Source organism: Phaenicophaeus curvirostris, chromosome 31 (genome assembly GCF_032191515.1).
Source record: "Phaenicophaeus curvirostris isolate KB17595 chromosome 31, BPBGC_Pcur_1.0, whole genome shotgun sequence".
Taxonomy (NCBI): domain Eukaryota; kingdom Metazoa; phylum Chordata; class Aves; order Cuculiformes; family Cuculidae; genus Phaenicophaeus; species Phaenicophaeus curvirostris.
In genome coordinates, this window is record NC_091422.1 from 2,197,473 (window position 1) to 2,224,892 (window position 27,420).

The 27,420-nt window shown below is 52.4% G+C and overlaps 1 protein-coding gene and 1 pseudogene across 1 annotated transcript in view; one reads left to right on the forward strand and one right to left on the reverse strand.

The window, feature by feature from the left end:
- LOC138732423 (AT-rich interactive domain-containing protein 1A-like) overlaps positions 1-2,494 on the forward strand; it is a 30,610-nt pseudogene extending 28,116 nt beyond the window's left edge.
- LOC138732433 (DDB1- and CUL4-associated factor 11-like) overlaps positions 1-9,545 on the reverse strand; it is a 51,681-nt gene extending 42,136 nt beyond the window's left edge. Inside the window, exons 1-5 of the mRNA XM_069879048.1 lie at positions 9,442-9,545; positions 9,251-9,351; positions 8,361-8,507; positions 8,131-8,185; positions 7,826-7,952 (exon numbers count right to left, since the gene is read on the reverse strand). Coding sequence (XP_069735149.1) covers positions 7,826-7,952; positions 8,131-8,185; positions 8,361-8,507; positions 9,251-9,351; positions 9,442-9,545 — 534 coding nt within the window. The remainder of the gene's footprint in view (positions 1-7,825; positions 7,953-8,130; positions 8,186-8,360; positions 8,508-9,250; positions 9,352-9,441) is intronic.
- Positions 9,546-27,420: the final 17,875 nt, after the last annotated feature.

Sequence of the window (27,420 nt, forward strand, 5' to 3'; positions counted from 1 at the left end):
TAGCAGGTCCCAGCTGCTCCATTAACCAGTACGGGGAGATTTGGTATCACCCTAAGAAAACAATAAACTGCTACAGAAAGAGCTTTCTGGACCAACGGAGCAGCCTCACTGGCCTCTTCCAGAAGGAAACCTACCTCTCAGACTTCTCCGCAGGAAGGTTTAAAGCATTACAAAGTTCACAGCAGAGTTGAATATGTACATAAATACACGTTCAGATGTATTCACTAAAGCAAGAAGAACTAAAAATAAGCTTACTACACAGTTGAGGCTGCAGTGGTCAGGCTCTGTTCTAAAAAGCAAAAAACCAGTTCCATCTGCAATGCCTTTGATAGTTCACTAATTAATGATCAAAAATGCATGTGCTTCAACATCATTTTATGCTTTTATATGGATATCTTATTCCATTATAATTATCACAGACCATAGAAGTCTATCAGGGCCAATCATTTCTTAATGCAATTAAATTCCCAGGGGAACAATATGAAGTAGTTTATATTGGGGAAATCTAGGAGAGCTTATAACCAAATGGGAGCCTGCTAGTCTACTGCAATTATTCCAAACTAGAAAAGTAAAACAAACTGCATGAATTTTTAACAGATTTTCTGGAATACTTGAATTAAAACAATCAGTAGGTGTCAGAAGTTGCAATATGAGCTCATCTTCAGACTCCTCCTACATCCTCTAGCACTCACCTCTTCGGGGAAAGGATTATGCAGCCGCTTTCTCCTCCTGGATGAAATCCCCCACTCTCAGAAGAGCTCTCGGGACTATTCGTCTGCTTCCCAGTCCTGTTAACACAACACCTTTAACTCTTGCTCTTTCACAACGCCATGACAATTCCTATTAAAACAAGCCTTGAAAACCACTCCTCTACAACACAAATAATTATTAGTTCTTTCACCCAAAGGTATTAACATGAAGATTGGAGCAGAGAAACAATAAGAAGTCTCTAGGGATGGATTCTATCTACATACATCTTACCCTGTTCTTTTAGTCATTTTTAGAATACCTCCAACCCGGAGCTGGTAAAACAAATTATTCTCTTTCCCATTCTTTCACTCTCTCTCTGCTGACATCCTGACGGTGATGCTTTTCTTCCTCTGCTCACACAAGAACCTTTCAGGCTTTAGTATGCTCTTTACCCCAAGACCTGCTTAAGAAAAGCGATACATAGCACGCTGATGGGGGCCGGAATGTGATTTATTTCCCATTTCATGGTTTCCCCCGAGGACCCAAGTAATCACTGTGAGAACATCTCGTCGCTGCCACTGTTTTAGTTCCATTTGCTCCCCCTCGTAAGAGCCATGTTTGATTTAACATCTTGCATTTATCCAAGATAATACTGAGGTGTTCTAAAAAATGTTGAATTTTGAGAAATAAATCTTCAGCACATCAATCTACATTGGGCAGCAGTTTGCACAGCTCTTTCCAAACAACACACAGTTCCACTATTCCTTACATCATTTGCTTGTCTAAGCATTTTGTAGTTCCATTGAATAAAGCCCAGTACCTGTTATGACGTACAAGGCTAACTTCATAAAGGAACTTCAAAGACAACTTAGTCCTAAAGAAGATATCTTACCTCTTCTTAACAAACACAGACCTAAGAAAATTGTCTGTAGAAGAAGAAAAGGCAGATTAAGGAAACACCAGCCAGCATTAGCTGAAGTGAATAGCCTCCTTCTCCAGGCACCTACGCCAAGTGCAGAAAGCAGCACACCTCTGCTGGGATATTTTCACCAGGGAAGATTTTATAGCAGGAGTTCAGGAGAGCAGGGGCAGACAGTGGGCACTTGGAGCCAGGAGAGCTTCGCTGCTGTCAGCTGCCAAGCGGGAACAGAGTAGGAGAATCACCAGAGAGGTGGAGCAGAAAAAGGTTGGCTTCAATAGAACTCAGCCTTCTCTGATTGTTCCTATGAATTACAGAAGAGAAATATCATAACAGTAAATCATGACTGGCAGTGAACTATTTTCCTAAGTACACTGAAGAGCACAGAATATAAGAATTTCTTCTTGCGTCAATATTCCACGGCAATAGCTTTTCTCCCGAGGCTTAGAGAAATCCTTCCTCCTCTAATCCTGTTTTCCAGTGGCAACTTAACAACCGAAATGGCAACAATTACCCCTTTCTAGTGCTAATTAACAAATTGCAAAGATTTCGTGAGTGGCCCCCCCCCCGCCCCACAGACACCCCCCCGCCCCATAGATCCCCCCCCCAGCCCCACGGATGCCCCCTAAGTGACCGCCCCCCCCCTTCTTAGACCTTCAGCCTCCTTCTCGCCTTCGTCTTCGCCTTCGATGCCTTCGTCACCTGCCGAGCCAAGATGGCACCCGCCGGGGGGCAGGGTGGGTGTGGGGGGGGATCTATGGGGCAGGGAGGGGTCTACGGGGCAGGGAGGGGTCTATGGGGCAGAGGGAGGGATCTATGGGGCAGAGGGAGGGATCTATGGGGCACACCACCCCCTTTCTCCCCCCAGATGCTGACTCCTCCTGAGGCGACGGCCCTGCCCCACGGCGCTGCCCCATAACCAGCCACCCCCCACCCCCCCGCCCAGCCCCATAAGTGTGGGGCGAGTGCCAAGATCTCAAAGCTTCTCCGCGGTCGTGGTCTGTGTGGGGATCTATGGGGCTGGGGAGGGATCTATGGGGCAGAGGGAGGGATCTATGGGGCAGAGAGGGGGGATCTATGGGGCAGGGGGCTCGCAGGCCGCCGTCTGCCCCCCAATTAAGAGCCCGGGCGCCACTTGTGGGGCAGAGGCCTTTATTGGGGGACGCCTTCCTCCTCCTCCTCCTCCTCGTCCTCTTCTGCTTGGGGGCTGCGGTAGCCCCAGAGGCGCACGGTGCCGTCCCACTGTGGGGCAGAGCCAGAGGGCCTGCCCCACACATCCCAGCCCTGCCCCATAGATCCTCCCCCTGCCCCATAGGGACCCATAGAACCCAATAGAACCCAATGGGGACCCATAGAACTCAATAGGGACCCATAGAACCCAATGGGGACCCCAATAGGGACCCATAGAACCCAATAGGGACCCAATATAACCCAATGGGGCCCCCATAGAACCCAATGGGGCCCCCATAGAACCCAATGGCGACCCTAATAGGGACCCATAGAACCCAATGGGGCCCCCATAGAACCCAATGGGGACCCACAGAACCCAATGGGGACCCCAATAGGGACCCATAGAACCCAATGGGGACCCATAGAGACCCCAATGGGGACCCTATAGAGCCCAATGAGGACACTATAGAGCACAATGGGGACCCACAGAACCCAATGGGGACCCCATAGAACCCAATGGGGACCCACAGAAACCAATGGGGACCCTATACAGCCCAATGGGGACCCTATAGAACCCAATGGGGACCCATAGAAACCAATGGGGACCCAATAGAAACCAATGGGGACCCATAGAACCCAATAAGAACCAATAGAACCTAATGGGGAACCCATAGAACCCAATGGGGACTCAATGGGGACCCATAGAACCCAATGGGGACCCATAGAACCCAATGGGGACCCCATAGAGACCCCAATAGGAACCCCATAGAACCCAACGGGGACCCATAGAACACTATAGAACCCAATGGGGACCCACAGAAACCAATGGGGACCCTATAGAGCCCAATGGGGACACTATAGAACCCAATGGGGACCCATAGAAACCAATGGGGACCCCATAGAAACCAATGGGGACCCCATAGAAACCAATGGGGACCCCATAGAAGCCAATGGGGACCCAATAGAAACCAATGGGGACCCAATAGAACCCAATAAGAACCAATAGAACCTAATGGGGAACCCATAGAACCCAATGGGGACTCAATGGGGACCCATAGAACCCAATGGGGACCCATAGAACCCAATGGGGACCCCATAGAGACCCCAATAGGAACCCCATAGAACCCAACAGGGACCCATAGAACCCTATAGAACCCAATGGGGACCCAATAAAGACCCATAGAACCCAATGGGGACCCAATACAACCCAATGGGGACCTATAGAACCCAATGGGGACCTATAGAACCCAATGGGGACCTATAGAACCCAACGGAAAGCACCGGAAGCTGACGGGGGCCCCTGGCTGCCCCATAGCTGCCCCATGGCGCCCCCCCAGGTGCGCACCAAGGCGCTGGCGAGGCGCCAGGGCTGGGGTCCCCAGCAGACGTCGCGCACGCAGCCACGGTGCCGGCTGAGCCGCCGCAGCACCCGCCCCGTCAGCACGTCGTACACTGCGGGGGGGGGGGCCGGGGGGGGAACGAGGGGGTCAGGGGGTGCCCTCTGCCCTATAGATCCACCCCCCGGACCCATAGAGACCCACCCGGACCCATAGACCCCTCTTCTGCCCCATAGATCCCTCCCTCTGCCCCACAGATCCCTCTTCTGCCCCATAGATCCCTCCCTCTGCCCCACAGACCCCTCTCTGACCCATAGATCCAATCTGTGACCCATAGACCCCTCTCTCTGCCCCACAGATCCCTCTCTCTGCCCCGTAGATCCCTCTCTCTGCCCCGTAGACCCCTCTCTCTGCCCCGTAGACCCCTCTCTCTGCCCCGTAGACCCCTCCCTGCCCCATAGACCCCTCCCTGCCCCATAGATCCCTCTCTCTGCCCCATAGACCCCTCTCTCTGCCCCACAGATCCCTCCCTCTGCCCCACAGACCACTCCCTCTGCCCCACAGACCCCTCTCTCTGCCCCACAGACCCCTCCCTCTGCCCCATAGACCCCTCTCTGACCCATAGATACCTCCCTCTGCCCCACAGACCCCTCCCTCTGCCCCACAGACCCCTCCCTCTGCCCCATAGATCCCCCCTCAGCCCCTTTTCCCACGCTTTCCCCTTCCCGTCCCCGTCGCTCCCCGATGACGTCAAACTCCCCGCGTCGCTCACCGATGACGCCTCCCGAGGCGCACCCCGCCCCCAGCGCGCGCCCCCCGGCGGGCGCCAGGCGGCAGCGCAGCAGCGTGTGCAGCACCACGTGACCCCGGAACGTCTGCAGCGACGGGTCCCCCGGAAGCAGCGCCGCCGCCGCTGGGGGGTGACGTCATCACGTAAAAAGGGGGGGGCGTGGCCACGCACGCGCGCGCGCCCCCCCCCCCCCCGCGCGCGGCCGCCATGGCAACAAAAAGGGCGGGAAAGGCGAGGCGGGAAATGGAGCGTGAGGAGAGGGGGCGTTAATTAAAGGTAATTAAAGGTAATTAAAGGGGAATGGGGCGGTTGTTGAGGTAATTAAAGGGGTAAATAGGGGGATAGAGGCGGGATATGGGGTAATTAGGGGTGATTAAGGGCGAATTGAGAGGTTATGGGGGTAATTGGGGGGGAAAGGGGTAGTGAAGGTTTAATGAAGGGCTAATTACTGGGAAATTGAGAGGTTATTGGGGTAATTAAGGGGTTAGGAGACTCATTAAGGGATTAGGGGAGTCATTAAGGGTAATTAACGGCGGATTAAGGGCGAATTCAGAGGTTACGGGGGTAATTAAGGTGTCATCGGGGTAAATAGGGGTGAATCCCAGTCCCCCCTTTCCCCCTCCCAGTTCATCCCAGTTCCCCCTTTCCCCTCCCCAGTGACTCCTTTCCCCCTCCCAGTGCCTCCCAATCCCCCCTTTCCCCTCCCATTCCATCCCAGTGCCTCCCAGTCCCTTCCCAGTGCCTCCCAGTCCCCCCCATTCCCCCTCCCAGTTCATCCCAGTCCCCCTCATTCCCCCCCAGTCCACCCTTTCCCCCTCCCAGTGCCTCCCAATCCCCTCCCAGTGCCTCCCAGTCCCCTCTTTCCCCATCCTAGTTCATCCCAGTCCCTCCCAGTTCTTCCCAATCCCCTCCCAGTGCCTCCCAATCCCCTCCCAGTCCATCCCAGTCCCTCCCAGTGCCCCCATTCCCCCTCCCAGTTCATCCCAGTCCCCCCCAATCCCCTCCCAGTCCTTTCCCAGTTCATCCCAGTCCCCCCTTTCCCCCTCCCAGTGCCTCCCAGTCCCCTCCCAGTTCATCCCAGTCCCCTCTTTCCCTCTCCCAGTTCATCCCAGTCCCTCCCAGTCCCCCCTTTCCCCCTCTCAGTTCATCCCAGTGCCTCCCAATCCCCCCTTTCCCCCTCCCAGTTCATCCCAGTGCCCCCCAATCCCCTCCCAGTGCCTCCCAATCCCCTCCCAGTCCCTCCCAGTCCCTCCCAGTGCCCCCCCTCACCGGGCTGTGGATGAAGGTGACCCCCCCACGGTGCCCGGCCAGGCGGCAGACGGGGCGGTGGCCGCGGTGGCCAAGGCTCCGTCGGTCCCAGAGCCGCACCAGCCCGTCGTCCCCCCTGCTCAGCACCAGCTGCCCCCCCGCGTCTGCCAGCGCCACCGCGTTCACGTCCGCCTCGTGCACCTCCACCTGACCCCCCCAGTAAGCACCAGTTCACCCCAGTCCCCCATAACTACCTCCCAGTCACCCCCAGCCCCCTCCCAGTGCTCCCAGTAGCTCCTACAGCATCTCCCAGGCTTCTGAAGACCATCCCGCCGCGGGTTCCTCCTCCCTCTCCCCCTCCCAGTAGCTCCCAGTTGCTCCCAGTTCACTCCAGTTAACCCCAGCGCCCCGTAACTACCTCCCAGTCACCCCCAGTCCCCCTCCCAGTGCTCCCAGTAGCTCCTACAGCATCTCCCAAGCTTCTGAAGACCATCCCACCACGGGTTCCTCCTCCCTATCTCCCTCCCAGTAGCTCCCAGTTGCTCCCAGTTCACCCCAGTCCACCCCAGTGCCCCATAACTACCTCCCAGTCCCCCTCCCAGTGCTCCCAGTTCCCCCCCCCGGCATCTCCAGACCTTCTGGCCACCATCCCAGTTCCACCACCTCCACCTTCTTTGCGTCTTCTCCCCCCCCGAATTCCCAGATTTTGCTTCAAAATTCACCGTTTTCTCCCCGAATTCCCCATTTTCCCCCCAATTCCCTGATTTTCCCCCCAAATTTCCCCATTTTCCCCCCAAATTTCCCCATTTTCCCCCCAAATTTCCCCATTTTCCCCCCAAATTTCCCATTTTTCTCCCCAAATCTCCCCATTTTCCTCGCAAATCTCCCCATTTTCCTCGCAAATTTCCCCATTTTCTCCCCAAAATTTCCCCATTTTCTCCCCAAAATTTCCCCATTTTCTCCCCAAAATTTCCCCATTTTCTCCCCAAAATTTCCCCATTTTCCCCCCAAATTTTCCCCAATTTCCCCCCAAATTTTCCCCAATTTCATCCCAAATTCCCAAATTTTCCCCCTCAAATATCCCCATTTTCCCCCCAAATTCCCCATTTTCCACCCAACTTCCCATTTTCATCCCAAACTCCCCAAATTTCCCCCAAATTCCTCAATTTCCCCCCCAAAACTCCCCAAATTTCCCCCCAATTTTGCAATTTCCCCCCAAATTTCCCCCAAGGTTCCCCCCAAATTTTGCAATTTCCCCCAAATTTTCACAATTTCCCCCAAATTCCCCAAATTTTTCCCCAAAATTTGTGAAATTTCCCCAAAATTTGCCAAATTTTCCCCAAAATATGCCAAATTTTCCCCAAACTTCCCCCCAAATTCCCCAAATTTCTCCCTAATTCCCCAAATTTCTCCCTAATTCCCCACATTTCCCCTAAAATTTCACAATTTCCCCCAAATTCCCCAAATTTTCACCCAAGTTTGCCAAATTTTCCCTGAAATTTGCCAAATTTCCCCCAAAATTCACCAAATCGTCTCTGAAATTCCCCAAATTTTCCCCAAAATTCCCAAATTTCCCCCTAAATTTCACGATTTCCCTCAAATTTTCCCCAAATTCGCCAAATTTTCCCCAAAATTCCCCAAATTTTCCTCGCAATTCCCAATTTCGCTGACCCGGAGGACGCGGCGCTGGCCCCCTCGGTCGTAGACGTAGACGCAGCCGTTGTTGGCGCCGCCCCAAACCTCCTGCCCCCCCGGCCCCACGGCCAGAGAGAAGAGCGCGAAGCGCCGATCCGGGGGGCTGGGGGGGGACACAGGGGGGGCTGCCCCATAGAAAGGGGACCCTGCCCCATAGCGAGGAGATCCTGCCCCATAGCGAGGAGATGGGGCCCCGTAGAGGGGGTCCTGCCCCATAGAGGGGTCCTGCCCCATAGAGGGGGTTCTGCCCCATAGAAGAGGGGTCCTGCCCCATAACTCACCGCAGATCCATGGCCATGTGGGTCTCGTCCTCCCCGTGGATGTTGAATGCGTGAACTGGGCGGGGGGAGAGACCCATAGGGACCCCCCGGGACCCATAGAGCCCATAGGGACCCGTAGAGACCCCATAGAGACCCCATAGAGACCCATAGAGACCCCGTAGAGACCCCGTAGACCCCATGGAGCCCCCATGGAGACCCCCTTGAGCCCCGTTCCCGCCCCCCTGGCTGACCGTAGGGGGACCAGCTGCAGTAGAGGCCGTGGCGGCCGTCGGGGGTGAAGGCCACATCCAGGATGCTCCAGCCCACGTCGCGGCCCCGCGTGGAGCGCAGCAGCCGCAGCCCCCGCCCCGCCGCCCCGTACACACGCAGGGAGTGGTCTCGGGGGGGGGACAGGGGAGCCCCCCGGCGGTCAGCGGGGACACACAGGGATCAATAGGGAGTCATAGGGATCAATAGGGAGTCAAAAGGATCAATAGGGAGTCATAGGGATCAATAGGGAGTCAAAGGGATGAATGGAGACCCATAGGGATCAATGGGGACCCATAGGGATCAATGGGAACGCCATAGGGATCAATGGGGACCCCATAGGGATCAATGGGGACCCATAGGAATCAATAGGGACCCATAGGGATCAATGGGAACCCCATAGGGATCAATGGGGACCCATAGGAATCAATAGGGACCCATAGGGACCCACAGAGACCCCATAGGGATCAATATGGACCCATAGGGACCCCATAGAAGCCAATGGGGACCCACAGAGATCACTAGAGACCCATAGGGAACCAACAGGGACCTATAGAGACCCTGTAGGGATCAATGGGGACCTATAGAGGCCCATAGAGACCAATGGGGACCCATAGAGGCCCATGGAAACCAATGGAATCAATGGAATCAATGGGACCAATAGGAATCAATAGGGATCAATGGAACCAATAGGGATCAATAGGGATCAATGGGAGCCCCATAGTGCCCCATAGAGACCCATAGAAGCCAATGGGGACCCACAGAGCCCATAGAAGCCAATGGGGACCCATAGGGACCACGGAAACCAATGGGATCAATGGAACCAATAGCGATCAATACCGATCAATAGGGACCAAGGGAGCCCCCCAGGTACCTTGGCAGGCGGAGACGAAGAGGGAGCCGTCGCCGTTGAAGACGCCGCAGAAAGCCTTGTGGGGGTAGGCGGCCGCGAACACCTCGGCGTTGGGCAGGAATCTTTGGGGGGGGCGGGGATCGATCACCCCCTGCCCCACGGATCAATAACCCGCCCCCCACCCCCACCCCCGGCCCCAGAGATCCCCTCACCGAGAGCTCAGGCGGTTCTGCTCCACGGCCGAGAAGCTGCGGCCCCACTCGCGCTGCGGGGAGAGAGAGACCCCCAGGGACCCATAGAATCCATAGGGGCCCATAGGGACCCCATAGGGACCCATAGAAACCAATGGGAACCAATAGAATCAATAGGGATCAATAGAGACCCATAGGGACCCATAGAAACTAATGGGAACCAATAGAATCAATGGGAACCAATGGGAACCAATAGGGATCAATAAGGACCAATAGGGATCAATAAGGACCAATAGGGATCAATGGGAGCCCCATAGTGCTCCTAGAGACCCATAGAGACCCCATAGAGACCCCATAGAGACCCCATAGAGACCCATAGAGCCCACACAGAGACCCCCTAGAGACCCCCTAGAGACCCCATAGGGACCCATAGAGACCCATAGGGACCCAGAGAGACCCCATAGAGACCCATAGAGACCCATAGGGACCCATAGGGACCAATAGAGACCCCATGGAGACCCCATGGAGACCCCATAGAGACCCCATAGGGACCCATAGGGACCCATAGGGACCCATAGGGACCCATAGAGCCCATAGAGACCCATAGGGACCTATAGAGACCCCATGGAGACCCCATAGAGACCCATAGGGACCCATAGGGACCCCACGGAGACCTATAGGGACCCCACGGAGACCCATAGAGACCCACAGGGCACCATAGAGCCATAGGGACCCCATAGAGACCTATAGGTACCCATAGAGACCCCATAGGGACCCATAGAGCCCATAGGGACCCATAGGGGCCCCATAGAGACCCCATAGAAACCCCATAGAGACCCACAGAGACCCCATAGAGACCTATAGAGACCTATAGAGACCCACAGGGACCCCATAGGGACCCACAGGGACCCATAGAGACCCCATAGGGACCCCATAGGGCGCCATAGGGACCCCATAGGGACCCCATAGGGACCCCATAGAGGCCCCGCCCACCTGTTGCAGCCTCTGGGTCACGTGATCGGGGTGGGGGCCCGCCCCCCCGCAGCTCCAGCAGGAAGGGGGAGGGGCCTGTGGGAGGGAGTAACATGGTTAGAAGAGGGGGCGGGGCTTGCAGAGGCCACGCTCCCCCATCAGCCCCCCCCACCCCACCCACCCCCCCTCACCTGGATCGGCCCTTCCCCCCTTGGCTTCCAGCTCCGGGGGATCCACCGGGACCTATAGAGAACAGAGACCTATAGGGGCTATAGAGACCCATAGGGACCCCATAGAGACCCCACAGAGACCCAATAGGGACCCATAGAGACCCCATAGGGACTCTATAGGGGCTATAGAGACCCATAGGGACCCCATAGAGACTCCACAGAGACCCAATAGGGACCCATAGAGACCCCATAGGGACTCTATAGGGGCCCATAGAGCCTATAGGGACTCATAGAGACCCCATAGAGCCCATAGAGACCCCATAGACTCTATAGGGACCCCATAGAGACCCCACAGAGACCCCATAGAGGCCATAGTGACCCTATAGAGCCCATAGGGACCCACAGAGACCCCATAGAGCCCATAGTGACCCCATAGAGCCCATAGTGACCCATAGGGACCCTATAGAGCCCCCATAGAGCCCCCATAGACCCCATAGAGACCCCATAGAGCCTATAGGGACCCATAGTGATGGGAGTCTGTTACAGACCACCCAACCAAGGAGAAGCAGCTGATGAGCTCTTCTATAAACAGCTGCGGTCAATCTCTAGATCGATGCCTCTCATTCTGGTGGGAGACTTCAATCTGCCTGATATCTGCTGGGTGTACAATAGAGCAGAAAGGAAGCAGTCTAGGAGGTTCCTGGAGGGCGTGGGAGACAACTTCCTCGCACAGTTGGTGAATGAACCAACGAGGGAGGGTGCCCTCCTGGACCTGCTGTTGGTGAACAGAGAAGGCCTTGTGGGGGATGTGGCGGTAGGTGGACGCCTAGGACTAAGCGACCATGAGTTTATAAAATTTTCTGTTGTAGGTGAAGTGCAGAGGGTGGTTAGCAAGACGGTAGCATTAAATTTCCAGAGGGCAGACTTTGATCTCTTCAGCAGGCTGGTTGGTGAAGTCTCATGGGAGACAGTACTCAAGGGCAAGGGAGCCCAGGAGGGCTGGGAGCTCTTCAAAAGGGTGGTCCTAGCAGCTCAAGAGAAAGCCATCCCCGTGGTCCGGAAAAAAAGCCGGCAGGGGAGAAAGCCAGCTTGGTTGAACAGAGAGATCTTGAGGGATATCAAGAAGAAGAGAAATGTTTATGGGCTCTGGAAGAGGGGATGGGCCTCTTGGGTGGACTACAGGAGGGAAGTGAGATTGTGTAGGAAAAAATCAGAAGGGCTAAGGCTCAACTAGAGATTGGATTGGCCAAGTCAGTGAAAGATAACAAAAAATCCTTCTGTAAATATATAAATAATAAAAAGAGGACTAGGGAGACCATACAGTCCCTATTGGACACAGAAGGAACAACAGTAACAGGGGATGAGGAAAAGGCTGAGGTACTTAATGCCTTCTTTGCCTCAGTCTTTAGTTGTAAGGAGGGTCGTTCCGTCTGTGTACAAACCCAGGAGCTAGAGGAGCATAATGAGGCTCCCGTGATCCAAGAGGAGGTGGTCAGAGCCTTGCTAGCCCGACTGGACACCCACAAGTCTATGGGGCCGGACGGGATTCACCCTAGGGTACTGAAGGAGCTGGCGGGTGTGCTGGCCAGACCCCTTTCCATCATCTTCCAACAGTCCTGGAAGACTGGGGAAGTCCCACTGGACTGGAGGCTGATGTTGTGCCCGTCTACAAGAAGGGTCACAGGGAGGATCCAGGAAACTACAGGCCGACTGACAGCCGACTGAATATGAGCCAGCAGTGTGCCCAGGTGGCCAAGAAGGCCAATGGCATCTTGGCTTGGATCAGAAACGGCGTGACCAGCAGGTCCAGGGAGGTTATCCTCCCTCTGGACTCGGCACTGGTGAGACCGCTCCTCGAATCCTGTGTTCAGTTCTGGGCCCCTCCCCACAAGAAGGATGTTGAGGATCTGGAATGAGTCCAGAGAAGAGCAACAAAGCTGGTGAGGGGGCTGGAGAACAGGCCTGATGAGGAGCGGCTGAGAGAGCTGGGGTTGTTTAGCCTGGAGAAGAGGAGGCTGAGGGGAGACCTCATTGCTCTCTCCAACTACCTGAAAAGACGTTGTAGAGAGGAGGGAGCTGGCCTCTTCTCCCAAGGGACAGGGGAGAGGACAAGAGGGAATGGCCTCAAGCTCCGCCAGGGGAGGTTTAGGCTGGACGTTAGGAAAAAATTCTTTACAGAAAGGGTCATTGGGCAGTGGCAGAGGCTGCCCAGGGAATTGGTTGAGTCACCTTCCCTGGAGGTGTTTAAGGCATGGGTGGATGAGGTGGTGAGGGATATGGTTTAGTGTTTGATAGGAACGGTTGGACTCGATGATCCGGTGGGTCTCTTCCAACCTGGTTATTCTGTGATTCTGTGATTATTTCCTGTTTTGGGCAAATTCCTCCACAACACAAGAATATACCAGAGAGATTCCAGCAGAGCCTTGATTTTATTCCCATTTGTGGGGTTTTTTTTGGTGTTTCTTGCTGTTTCAGCAGTTATCTCAAGACTCGTTTGGGTCCCAGGCGTCGTCTGCTCCCTCAGTGGCTTCCAGTAAAGGGCAAGAAGATATGAACTTGACTCTTCAGTCCAGGCCTTCTAGCCTGCCGGTGAGTGGGGAGCTGATCTAGAAGTGAACGGGGCGAGGGCAATCAGAAGCACAGCAGGATAAATTAGCACTGGTAGTATTCTACATGGAGATGGGAATGATGGAGGCTGCCTGTGCTTTTTACTAAGTCATTAGCTTCTGGCTTCCCACTGGAGATGAAATGTAATTTACAGAAGTAATGGATTTGCGAGTAACGTTTAACCCTGAATGGTCTGGTCTGCGTGTTGGAGCTAAGAGGGTGTCTGAGCTTTGTTTGCAGTGTCTGAAGTACCTGACTGCTGTTGGAATAGGCCCTGACCTGTGGTGATGGCATCTCGTTTATGTCCCACTCGGGTTCCTTGCCCGGTGTCGCAACGGTGGGTAGCGAGTGGCCGTGTGCTTCCCTGTCGGTGTTGTTGGATCCTTGAACTGCTGGTTTCAGCTGCTTTGGCCCAATCTAACGGAACAATTGTTGAAAAAGACAAGTTTCTTAGTACCCAGGGTGAGGAAGATCAGCCCCAGGTAGAACCTTCCTTGGCGGAAGGAGAATTAAGTTGTCTTTTCTGTACTAAATCTGCTTGCTGTGTGTATGGTGAACAGCTGGGTGTGAGGTTGGTGCCTGATGTCCTAGCAGGTTTGGGACTTGGGTGGCTTGAAACTTCACCAAGAAAACAGAGCAGGATTCAAAGTTGGATTGATTTGCACAGGCTAGTCTGTGCCTCTGCCTCAGAGGATGAGTTTTGAGCTGTCAAGTTCCGATTTTGCTGCTTTCTTTCATAGTAACCCATAGAAAGTGAGTGAGCTTTTATTTTTGTGTTTCAGCACTGGCTGAGGTTTCAGAGCTGCAGTTGGATTGGGCAGAGGAGAGCGAGCTGTGTACATAGCAAAGTTATTTTCGCTCGCGGCAGCAAGAATGGCTTTGTTGTGAGCCCCTTCAAATAACTCCTTCAGAGTGTGGGTACAAATTGTCACCCCAAATACAAAGTGATTCTAGTTGTGACCACCTAATGGGACTAGTTGTGGGTTGTTTCTTTCTTTCTTTTTCCTTTTTTTTTTCTTCCTCCTTTTGGACCCTGATTACAAAGATTTAATTCGTTCTGAGGCCTAGGGAAAAAAAAAATCCTTTTAAATAGCTTTTCTTTTCACTCTGCCTCTGCACAAGTTCTTCCATGTGACCCATCTTCTGGTGAAGAACGTAGGAAAAGCGAAGCTGCTGAAGTAATTGAAGCAATTGCTCTAGCTCAGAACGGTGGGAAGTCCTGTTCAGCAGCATTGTTGATGGAGCCTTCCTGAATCCTACCAATCAGCGCCCTCTGACTCAGATTGTAGGAGTTGGTTGCTCTGCTTAGCAGAAGTGGCTCCTTCTAAGTACCAAGTGGGAGTTTGTTTTATACCTTGTGGTTTAATATATTTGGCCCCTTTCAAGTTTTCCCAAGCAGTTTAAGAAAAGAGCCATCTGCGCTGTAAAGGTGAAGGAACCTGGAAGTAAGGGAATCTGATCCAGTTTAAATGTTTGAAATGTCCACCAGTTTTTAATAATGCGCTAAAGAGGTTTGCAAAAAAATCAGTGCAGCTTTTAGACTAGCTTGGCTGTAAAGCTTATTTATGTTTCAAACAGGCTTTCTTTCCAGTTATCTTCTTTTCTTGGCTTTATCACCAAATAATTTGCATTTGAGGATCATAGAATGATGGAATGGTTTGGGTTGGAAGTCCCTCAAAGTTCCAACCAGTTCCAACCTGCCATGGGCAAGGACACTTCCCACCAGATCAGGTTTTCAGCTTACAACTGCTTGCCCTTGTTTTATCCCTGCCCTCCCCAGCTTTACTGGAGCCCCTTTCAGTACTGGAAGCTGCTCTAAGGTTTCCCCGGAGCCTTCTCTTCTCCAGGCTGAACAACCTCAATGCTCTCAGCCTGTCCTTGTACAGGAGGTGCTCCAGCCCTTCAGGTCATCTCCGTGACCGTAAAGACAGAAGCCAGATGCTCTTTAGCTCACCCTGCCCCGTTGTGCTTTTGGGCCTTCTCTTCCACACTAAGTCAAAAATGGGAAAAAAAAGGAGCCCCTGTGCAGAAACTCCCCCTTATTCTTGCACGTGTTTCATCGTTCCTTGCCCTCCAGCTGCGATCTGGTAGAACAAGACCAACACTGTGTGTGTAAATGGAGAAATGGATCAGAGGGCGATGTCGTGGAAGGGGTGACCACCGAGGTGTGTGTCAGCCAGCTCTGTTTCAGGCATCGATCTCTTCACAAAGTTTGGCTTGTGGGTGCTTAGAAACAAAAGAGCGGTGGGGAAGGGTGCTATCAATTTCTTTTTATCTTCCTTATATTGCTCAGACTGTCTGGTTTAGAAAGTTTTATCCTACTCAGGAGGCTTCCTTCATCCCTGTTCTGCTGTTATGTCTGACTTACAGAAGCACAGTTCATTTGTGGGCTTTTAATTTTTTTTTGTGGTGTTCTTAGGCCTTTTCTAAGCCTCGGAATAGCTCGTTGGATATCTTGGAATCGGGGTGAATTGTGCCATCCATCATCTTTAATTAAACATGGATCAGCTGCAGCAGGGGAAGGAGATTGCTGCTTTTTAGGTACTTAGGAAGCGTTAAATTAATGTGCCTGGTGCCTTTGCGAGTCTTTGGCCTTAACATGTGAATAATGTACAGCAACATTAATGTTGGAGTTCTAAGCAACGAAGCGGGGACTCTTTCCATCTTGAGTTGGTGATTTGGATGGGGATGTGGCTGGTTGTTCAGGTCCTGCTCTTGCTGCTTTTGTTAAGATCTGCTTGAGGGACCTCTCGTTGGTTGTTCTGGGTGGGTGGCTTCAGGTATCTTCCTGGTGGTAATTTTTGTATCAATCACTCAACTTTTTCCTGATGATGTTCCCATATTCGGTCTTTGAACAGCAGAAGAGTCAAATTACTGAGCTCTCAAACGCTTTGTCTGTAAGTAGCAAAATGTCTGGTCTCCCATTTCTGCTTGTGTTGTCGGCTGTTCTGGCTGGGACGTTTCCTCCCTCGTTTGTTCCCTCTCTGAAAATGATCCTTGCTGTGTTTTTGGGGATAACGCTGCTGCAAACTTAAACTCCCTGGTGCCTCTTAAAGAGCAACGAATCCGTGCGAGTGTCCCGGCTGCAGCTCTTCTCCTGTAACGCGCTAAGGGAAGGATTTGCTGTTCCCTAGGGAGGCTCTGTCAGGATTGCAGCTCAGCTGCACTGAGATTGCTGTTGTGTATGGGAGAAGTGTGTTCTTTGGTGTCTGGCTGTAACCGAGGAACAGTAATCCTTAGTATAGAATCTTTCTCCCAAGGGATTCCCTAGTCTCTTCTCTTTCGCAAAGAATTCTTCCTGGTGAGTCGTATCCGGTTTCTTTGGTGCCTTTACGTTTCGAGGCTTGGATTCTGCGTCTGTAGGAGTCAAATATTTCCAGCTATTAATTGCCTTCTGCTTAGACGTGGAAGGCGCTGGCAGAAGATAGAGGGAAAGCAAACAGAGTGCTAGGACATCCATTTGGGCTTGGCAACAGAACTGATTTACAGTCCAAGTTCTCTGGAGTTCTAGGCTTGTTGGGAGGAATTCTGTGTCTCGTTATGGAAGAGGCGACAGGTTGGTATCTTACCCCAGTCTCCTTGTCTTTTATGGACTGCCTGGAAGGAAGTGAATGTGAGAATTCCTGATGTCTTTGAGGGGGATGTGGAGCAGAGCATCAAGGCAGTGGTTGCCCTGCCAGGGTGTTTCCATCCACCTTCCCCACCGCAGAGGTTGCTGGCTGTGGCATTAGGACATCCAGGCTGGCCCCAGAAGCCGTTTATAATGCAAAGCCAATTTGATACCAGCGAATACTGGATCGTGTTTGCTTTTTGCTGCATCTTCTGGGATTCCTCTGAAGTTTCCCTTGTGGGGGCTGTGGAAAAAAACTTTAGTAAGAGGTGTTCTCTTAAAGGTGGGTCTCTTCCAACCTGGTTATTCTGTGATTCTGTGATTCTGTGTTGTTTTCAGCAATGTTTCAATGGGAAAGGTTCTGCATGGGATGGGATTTCTTGCCAAACCAGAAGGATGGATGCTGACAGGGTTATGGGGGGTCCTGAAAGAGCGAGGTTGTCTTTGAGTTTTTGTTGCGGCGAATGAAGCAAACGGGGGCAGCTTGTATGAAAGTTTTGGAATTCCCACTCCAGAAAGTCCTTAGTTTGTTTTGGCCTGAAGGAGAAACCTCATCCCTTCTCTGGGCAACTTCTTTTCATCTGGCTGTGGAATGGGAATTGTTTTACTCTTGGTATTTTGCACTCTTTGGAAAACGCTTTTGCTTCTCCAGCTGTGTTTCACTTGGGTTCCTCTCTGCTTTCAAGCCTTAAAGTGTCTTGGCAATGGCAGGAAGGGGTATAACCGACTGCAGCCAAATTCCTGATCCAGGTTTAACTTCCAAAGGTGTTCTCGTCTTGGATCTAAACCCATCTAAAATGGGTTTAACGAAACTGGATTTTGTGGGGAGGGGAGAAGGGTGAGGCTGCAGGGTTTGGCTGGTGCAGAAGGAGCCCTCCTGTGCATATCCCCAGCAGCGTGGGGTATTTCTGTGTTTGCTTGCCTCTTCCTTTCTTAAGCCAGGTAGGCTCTGAATTTGGGTACTCAGGAGGCTGTTGGGGGAGCACCGTTTGGATCCTCCATTCTTCCAAAGTGGCCACTTCAGCTTGTGTGCTCTTGGAGTGGAATAAAGTTGAGCTCTGTCAGCTGCGTGCCCTGACCTGGAAATAATCGCTGCAACAGGCAGAAACACAGCAGAGAGCTGAGAGTGCTGCCGAGGGAGGGGCAGCCCAGGAAAGGAACCCTTTCTTGATATTATTTGAGCTCAAAACTGATCATTCTGGCTATCTGTTTTGGGAGAGGGGAAAAGAACCTTTTCGAGTTGAACTTGCTGGTCACTTCAGGCTCCTTGTAACTATTTTTTATTTCCGTTTTCCATGTCGGAATGCTTCTGTTTGGTTTGCATTTTGCCTTTTGAGCTTGTCTTATTGCTTGCCTGGAGAGGGAGTAGAGCTGTGTGCATTTCAGAGCAGGGTGGCTGCACGCTGGGTGCCCGGGCATCACCAGGGATGTGCAGAGAAATGCCCTGGGGAGCCCAGGACCTGGAACACTGGGATTAGCAGGATCAGTGAATGGTGTTTTATGCTGATAGGAAGGTGTTTATCCCAAATTATGCCAATATTGGGAGTTGGAAATATTTTCTTCCTGGCCAAGGCTTCTCTGCCAGCGCTTTTCATTGTATGTGCAATACTGACCATCACTTCTGTTTGGTTGCTTGGGAAGGCTGTGTGTGTGTTTGTTTTAATTCTTAATTTTACTAATAATTTCTCCAGTGGCGAAGGGCTCGGATTGCCGCTTGCCGCTTGCAAAATGACCCTCACCTTCCAGCCACCCCATTGATTTCACACTGCAACCTGCTTCTCTGGGTTGCGCAGCTATTTGTCCATGTGGCAATTTTCTCTCCTCCCGCCCCTTCGTCTGGGTTTGAACGGAGCTTAATCCGCCCCGGTGCTCCAGGAGGAAACTCCCCAGCCCGTGCTGCAGCTCCTGAGCCCAATCCAGGCTGCGCGGAGCCCTCTGCCTCCGATCAGCATCCCTTTCGAGATGATGCCGCGTGGAGCTGCCGATGCAGCCTCGCAGGAGCCTGTGCCGGCAGCGCGTTGCGCTGCGCTCGATGCCGGGCTCGATTCCTGTTTCTATTCTGGTCTCGAGCTGCTCAGCTCTGCTTCCTGCCTGCACGCCTCGCACAGATTCCCCTAACCCCCAGCCTTTCGTTTCCTTAGGAGCGATGTCTGATACGGAGACTACTGAAAAAGAAGACGGCGACCTCCGTGTGGAGGTGGGCAGCAGGGACGCCTGGCAGCTTGCTCGGGAGAGGACGGGCTCGTTTTCTTTTGAGCCTGGCCGGCGTGAGAAGGCGGGTCAGTGTTTAATCAGGGAATTGCTGTAGGGTGACCAGTTCTGGTCTGGGATCCTGAACAATAGCCGTGTGCCCCGTCACACGCATCCCCTGCGCTGCCGCAGCCTGGGAATACGGAGCCACTCCCTGCGCCGTGGCTGCTGAAGCACGCACCTCACTGGTGACCCTCGCTCTTGAGCAGCTCGTTGTTGTAGAGCAGGGAAATCAGTTTGGCCCTTCCTTTTTGCTGCTCACTTGGTGTCATTGGAGACACTTGAAATGGTGCGGAAGCCTCTTGTCAGTCTGTCGGGCACACTAACCTCGACCTCTTCCCTTTCCATTCAAACTTAACCTGCCAGAGGTCCTGCACCATGTGAGGGAGGGAAAGCCCGTGGTGGTGTGACCTTCAGCTACTGCGTGGGGCAGTCGCAGGGGAAAACAAAGGTGTTTAACTTCAGCTGACAGCACTTCATGTGTGTTAAACGCTGCCACACCTGAGCTTTTGGTTTATGGGAATCATTTTCCTTTTGGCGGGCGGATTGACTCGTCTTGGAGACGTGCACGATCATAAATGCCCTGGAGAAAACTGCTTCCACATGAAGCTCAAATGTGGGACGTGGCAGGGGCCCTGGGCTTGGCTGCTCTGCTCCCTCCTGCAGCGGCTGCGCGGCTCGGATGGGCCGGTGCCTGCGCCCTTGTGGGTCCAAAGTTCATGCCGTGATTTCAAACAAGGCCGGGTAATTGGAGGAGGAGCTGTGTCACTGGGTTTGGTTATGGTTTTGAATAGGATTTTACATGAGAAAATAGAAATGTGTATTGAAAGGAGGAGGGAGCAAGCGGGGCGAAAAAGGAGAAGGGGGAGAAGGGGGCGAAAAAGGAGAAGGGGGAGAAGGGGGCAACTTTTAGGAATTGACTGTTCTGGCACCCTGGCCCAAGGGGTAGCGCTGGGCATACATCAATGTCTGGCATGGGCCAGGTTTCCATGGTTATGCTACCCCTTCCTCTGCGCTGAGGAAGGGTGAAAGGAGAATTCCCTCAGTTCTTTCCTAATGTGTTTGCAGTTTCTCCATGCTCCCTGGGTCAGCAGGTGCATTTTTGCAAGCAGATCCTTGCACACAAATGGTTTTTTCCAGAGCCACCCCAGCTGGCAGTGTCCAGGGTCTCAGCTGTAGCCCCTCAGCTTGCTCCATCGCTGCATCCCTGCTTTGGGAGGACTTTGGAAAGGAGCTGCCAGCTTTCAGCTCTCTCCCTAGCAGCTTTTTCCAGCGAAAGGACTGCCAGATCCATCAGGCTGCAGCACTTGGGCCCAGTCTGGGCTGTGCAGAGCCCTCTGCCACTGCCAGCAGTTAATTTCTGGTACCTTCGAAACCTTATTCTCTCCTAAAATCTTTCCTCCTTCTGCTTATTTCAGGAATTCTGTCACTCGGTTGTTTCAAAGAGGCAGGTAACAATACCAAAAGCTGAATTGTCTCAAAATCCCAAGCGTTGCACTGAGCAGACGCCTGTCTAAGTTTGTGATTATTCAGCCTCTTGCCTTTGCTCCGGTACTTTGCCCACCCAAGCTGCTGTGGTTGGCATGGTGGCACCATCACATGCCGAGATAACTCAACGCTTTGGAGTCTAAATTGAACATGTTGGAGATGAAAGTGCCTTCCAGAGGAAGCACTGCTGGGGAGTTGGAAGATCCTTATGGCTGGCAGAAAGAGGGGAGCTTCCTGCCTCTTGGGTGATGTAGCATTGCGAAGGGGCTGGAGTTTGTCCTCAGAGTGAAGCGGGGTACTTAAAAACCTTTAGAAGGAAGAGAAAAGCTCTTTAATAAATAAGTGACTGTAGTCTGTCGTCTCAGACCCACGCTAGTCCCTCACAGGCACTTTCCTTTCCAAGGCCTGATACCTGAGCAGCCTTCCTGATGGATGCGATCGACTCTTTGATCCTGTTCTCCTCAGGTGTCCCTACCACGCTCCCAAAAAGTGGTGCTACTGAGGGCACCCAGAGAGTGCAGGGATAGGACAAGGGGGAATGGTTTTCAGCTGGACGAGGGAAAACTGAGGTGAGATCTTAGGAAGAAATATTTTCCTGTGAGGGTGTGGAGGCCCTGGCCCAGGTTATCTGGATAAGTGGTTGCTGCCCCATCCCTGAGGGGTTCGAGGCCAGGCTGGATGGGGCTTGGAGCCCCTAATCCAGTGGGAGGTGTCCTTGTCCATGGCAGGGGTGGAACTGGATGGGCTTTGAAGTCCCTTCCAACTCGAAGCATTCCATGATCTGTGGAAATGTCAGGTCAGCTTTGCCAGGTGCTGCCTTGGATGAGAAGTTTGGTGCGGACAGAGCATGGCAAGATCTCCAGGTCTCTTTGTGTTTATCTCTAAAGTGTTTTGTGAAGCATGAGATGCAAGATTCTGTTTTCTGTGCCTTAGAAGGAGAAACAAGTCTACCCGTTTCCCCAAAATTGCTGCCAGTCAGCTGTGTAATTTGTGATAGAGGAGATTGAGGTATTTTGGGTGTGGAAATAAAGGGGAAGGAAAGGACAAGCTTGTGATTTCCAAGTGTTGATAGTTCTTGAATTAAGTGGAAAAGAAACTGCAGTGAAAATGAAATTGTAATAGAAAGTAGGTGTTTCGATTAGTCAGAGGCAATGAAGCAGCTTTTTTCCCTTTCAGAAAGAATGAGGGAATAAATTTAGCTATTGTTCTCTGGTTTTGCTTGTGAGCGCCTGTATGGAAACAACCGGCCTTATGGAATTTCTAAGCTCTGCCGCATGCTCGTCTCCTGATCATCATTTCCTTGAGTGCTATCTAGTGATCTGACGGCGTCGTCCGGCTCCTTCCCTCGCCATCCACTCTTAGGCTGGAGATCATAGAATCCTAGAATCTACAGGTTGGAAGAGACCCACCGGATGATGGAGTCCAACCATTCCCATCAATCACTAAACCATGTCCCTCAGCACCTTGTCCACCCGTCCCTTAAACCCCTCCAGGGAAGGTGACTCAACCCCCTCCCTGGGCAGCCTCTGCCAGTGCCCAGTGACCCTTTCTGTGAAAATGTCCAGCCTGACCCTCCCCTGGTGGAGCTTGAGGCCATTCCCTCTCATCCTGTCCCCTGTCTCTTGGGAGAAGAGCCCAGCTCCCTCCTCTCCACAACCTCCTTTCAGGTAGTTGGAGAGAGCAATGAGGTCTCCCCTCAGCCTCCTCTTCTCCAATGAGCAGGGAAGGCTGCAAACCCCAGCGAGGAGATCCCTTTGCTTTCTGGTCAGTCTTCCCACTGTTGAGGCTCGGTGGGCTGGGCTGGAGCGGAGCCTTCAATCCCTTCTCCTCGAAGGTTTTGATGTGAAGTATTTCTTGTTGTTTCATCCCTGTTTAACAAACCAGCTGCTATCACATAGCAAACTGGTGGTTCCTCTTTTCATAGAAAAGAAACGTGGCGGTTTCCAGCATCAGGCTCCCTTGGGCTGGTCATGCCAGGACTTGCAACCCTTTCCCTGAGGCGGAAGAACTCCCTGCCTCCTCCGTTGGGTACCGGATTGTGTGATTCCAGGCATGGTTTTTGTTGTGGTGTGAACAGGAGGCGTTAGCTGCTGAGTCCCTGTTTGTCAGCAGCACTGACAAACCCGTGCTGGCATCAGCCAGCGCTGGGCAACCAATCGCAGCTGGAACGATTATCGTTTCAGGGTCCCCGTGGGCTTCCGCTATCAGGTCACATCCCAAAGTAACACTGGGCAGTATTTCAAGGGAAGAAACTCAGGCTTTGGGGCTGCAGCCAGCCGGGAGTGTGAGATTCTGTGTGAAATAGTTGGAATCCCTCCAGCATTTTTGATCTGCAAATGAGCAATAAAATGCATAGAAACCACATTGGAAACACGTGAGGAAATTCTCCAGCCCCTGACGTTTCCTTCAAGTTGGCAGAGTTACGGCTGTGGAGCCTCACCTCCCGGCTCGGCTCGATTGGCTGCGCTGGCGGGAGGAGGGGAGAGGAGAGCCCTTCTCCTGGGGCCACCGTCTAGTTCCAGGTCCCCTCCTGATGCTCTGTGGGAGGCAAATAAAACCTTGCTGGCCCTCTCCTCTTGGGCTCGATCCAGAACCTGCTGCCGGCAGCGGGACTCCATGACTTCAATGAGATTTGCTCTATTTGAAAGGCTTCTCTGTTTCTCTACAGACCATTTTATGGGTAGCCTTGAGTTCTATTTCCCCTCTTGAGTAGATGGGAGCTGGATGGCACCCGTCAGGTTTGGTTAAAAACTCTACTCTGTGCCTTGACAGTCGGCATCCTGGGAAAATTACTTGATAGATGGGGAAAAAAATGATAGGTTGAAAAGAGTCCCTTATGGATGTGCTGGTTGCTTTTAGGCGTTCCAGTCCCGGCTTCTCACCTTCCCCTTGCATCAGTCTCGCTTCCAAGAAACTTAGTCCTGCTGGATAACACTTGGTAAACGCTGCTGTGCTGGCATCTTTGCTGGGAAATGGCTTTATTGTTTGAATGTGTAAAACTTACTGATCTTTAGAGGTGAAAGTCACTTCACCAGTTGATTTTGATGGTCCTGTTTGTGATCTCAGAGCTGAAAGGCTGGTGTCTTCCTGGGTACGAGGTCCATGATGGTGCGCTAGCAAGGCAGGGATCCCTCGCTTACACGTCTAAAGCAACCCTATATTAACCTGCTTAATTAAACCAGCGTTTTTAAATGACTCGCAGTACTTAGGTTAAGCCTTGATGCATAGGTGAAGTTGACGAGATCAGCTTTAAAGGTCGTTAGCTGGTGGGTTAGGAGGTAATTTTCAAACTGTTTTTAACATTGTTTGGCTTCACATCTTGCAGATCTTTTCCTGCCTGGCGTTACTAAGCTGTATCCCCTCGTTCTGCCTGGTTCATGTATGAATATTCCTGGTTCCAGTGACCCCTCTCAGATCCTGGAGGCAAACCTTCTCCTTTGCCTCTCGGAGAAGCAGGCTGCTCACTCCTGCTAATGGAAGGGGATATTCACGTTTCACCTTGCACCGTTGCTGTGTATCTGTCCTTTCAGGCTTATATTTTCTTTGGTGTACATTTATATTGTGTTTTTTCCTCTGAGCATAGAAATAGCTCATCTCTGTAGCTTTGGGCTCTGCCCCTCTGGGCTTGAGGATTTGATAGCTCTGAAATGCCACGAGCTCTTGGGGCAGGGATTTTAAAATCTCCTGCAAAGGGGTTTGGCCTCCAGCTTTGTTTCAGTGATGATGAAAACCGCATTTGGTGATTCAGACTAAAAATACCTTAATGTGTTTAAGGGAAATACTGTTTTTTACCGTCTCATCTTAGCTTGGACTGAATTGGCTTCTGGACATTCTGATCCCTTCACTACTCAGAGGGGAGCTGAGAGGTGGATCTCACACCGGAGGCAGAATTAGGTGCAGCGAGTCCCAGGGAGAGGAGCGTTTTGCTCTCGGTTGTTTGTGTTGGTTGATGCTTTTTAATGCAAAATGTTGAAAATACTGTCTTTTTACTCCCACTTCCAGTGGTTTCCACGGGAGGAATGTGGGTTTTGTCAAAGTTGACCAGGAGGAAAAGAAAACAAGGAGCTGCGTAAATGAGCAACGTTTTTGATGTTACAATGGAAGGCAGTGAAAATTGCAAGAGATCTTAGACGCTATTTTTAGGCTTTTTAGGCATTTTTTTAGCCTTCATTGAAATAAAACAAAGGGGTTTTTTCCAGGAAGGTAATGTTTGAACAAATCTACCTCCAAGATAGCTGTGCAGGAAGTGATCTCTAACAGAGGCAGTAATGGAGAGGAGGAAGGACGGGCGATGTGCTAAGTCACCCCACTGACAGACTGGCATTTTCAGCTCAAACGTAGCATTTGCCGGTGTTTGTAGAAGCATTTTGATCAAATTTCACTGTTAAAATAGACAAGATGGTTCTGCTGCAGCCAACAACGGAATGTGATGCAGCTGGTACCCCCCGTTTGTCCTTCCCAATGTCACTGTCCAACCTCCCCTCTCCACCAGGGGAGATTTAGGCTGGACATTAGGAAAAAATTCTTCACAGAAAGGGTCATTGGGCACTGGCAGAGGCTGCCCAGGAAGGGGGTTGATTCACCTTCCCTGGAGGTGCAATAACCTCTGTCCAGTTCTTATAAAATCAATTGTGCACGCATTTAGAAATGGTACTTGTCACGTGAATTAATTATGCTATCTGTTGCCAGGGAATTGTTATCATCGGTGTTCTCCATCTCTGCTGAAATATTAATTAGTATCAGTTTGAGCAACATGGGAAATCCACAACTTATTCTGTGAAACACCTATTTTTTTCTGGAAAAAAAATATAAATATTTAAGATTTAAAAAGAAAACCCGGAACACTGCTTTTATTTCGATGAACAATAAGTTAAGCTTTATTTAAGAGTAAGAAATTTTGAAACTGCTGTTGTCACAATGTGGAAGACGGAGTGGCAGTATCTTTTGTGTTTGACGGGTAACGAATTAACGCAGAACTAAAAGATCTAATTGTCTTTGTTTGGATTTGCATGAAGAGCAGTCTTTGTTACATTTTCCTGCAGGATGTCTTCCTTGCTGGAGTGTGTCTGGGGTGTTGCCGCATGTGGATAACAAGGCAAAACCTGGAGAAAGCAATCGGTGAGTATGCAGCCCTTGTAAGCCCAGGGCTCGGGAAGCGGAGGGTATAGGGACCCGTCTGGACACGCCAGAGCCTCCTCCAGCAGGAAGGGATCGTTCAGAGCCTCATTGCACTGACACGCGCTGTCAGGCCTTGTAGGAGCTGCTGAGCCACAGGGATGGTGCAGAGTCTCTGCTGCCACCAGTTGTGGTCCCAGCTGAGCCCCCAGCACAGCCGCATCCCCAGCGGTGCCGTTTCTGGCCAGAGCCGTTCTGGCAGACGTTGGCACCCGACCGGCAGGAGCTGTGGGTGCTCAGCCCTTGCTGTTGGTCAGCGGAGGGGAGAGCAGCCCTGGGTGGCCGAGAGGACGCGCAGGCAGCTTGAGGGTACTGAGTCTGGCAGGGTTGGCCAGAGCTGGCCAGGATCGGAGCAGCCCCAGCTTCACCAACGGGTCCAGCCCCTCTTCTCCTTGGTGGCTGAGAACTCTGGGTGACACCTCAGGGTCAGGGACGGATGGAAGCTGGACACCCAGCTTGAGGCCGCACAGCTGCCTTGAGGGCAGCGACCATGAAGGGCTGTGGATTTGGTCTCAGGTGGCTTTTCTCTCTGTTCCTGGATGTGTTTTACAGAACTGGTTTCCCTCTGGCTTGGGGATCAGTGGGCTCTTGATGGTGAAAGTGCCCAGGACATGGTGACAGAGATGGGGTTCTGTCCACTGCGTGTGTTTGTGACCCCTCCGTGGGATGGAGGTGGCAGGATGGGATGTGCTTCTGCGAAGGGCTCTTCCGCAGTAGAAGTGGCTGCAGTGTCTCCGTGTCCCCTTTGAAGGAAGGTGCTTACTGTCGCCTTGTGCTGGAGCTGTGCTGAGGCTTTGCCTTTCTCGGACTCCTGGCAGTGCTGTCCCAGCCCGGGGAAGCCCACCCTACTGATCAGATTATTCTTTCCAAGAGAATCCAGGTCCTGAGCAGTCTTTACAGACTGTCCCTCTTGCTCTCTCCAGAGACGGACAGAGAAGCTGAGCAGAAGGACGTGTTCTCGGAAGGGAGCGGTGGCTCAGTGCCCGTCCCTGCCAAAGGAGCAGAGGCGATGCCGGCCACTGGCACGCCCGGTAGCTGCTGTCCCGTAGTGACCCGGTGTCACCCATCAGGGAGGAGGGAGCGTTGGGGTGGCCCTCCCTGCTGCAGGGGCAGCTTTTGTCCATGTAGCTGAAAGGAAAACTGGACAAGGATCGGTGCTCCCCATGTGCTCTCCTGGCCACCTGAGTTTTGTTGGGTGAGCTCTCCAGAGGGTCACAGCACGGACTGACATTCCCAATGGCTCCTCCAGGTGTGCTCGGTGAGACAACCCCAAGTGTTGTCAAGTCCCAGACGACCAAGAGTGTCAGAGGGCCCCCAGATGTGCAACTGCACTTCATGATGGGTGCAGTAGGAGCCCTGCATTCCCTCGTGATTGTGATCCTGGTGTGCAGTGTCGTGATCTGGATGTGGAGGAAGAGAACACGGTGAGTCACTGATTGCCCCCACGGCTTCCTGCAAGGGCTGCTCGTAGCCGCAAAGCGTTTCTACTCAGGCTGCTGGGCAGCGGTGAATGACGTCTTGGCCAAAACTCTCTGCTGAGATTTCAGCCGCTGTTGGGTGCTTTAATTGGCCTCTGAACTCCTGGGCCTTCTTCCCGGGAGCCTCCTCTGACCAGAGCTGAGGTCGGCTCAAGCAGATCCTGCCTGGACATGAGTGACCGGCGTGGGCAAAGCCAGGTCAGAATGGGAAAGAGCAGGGGCTGAGCTTCCCCTGGAAAGCGAGACGCAC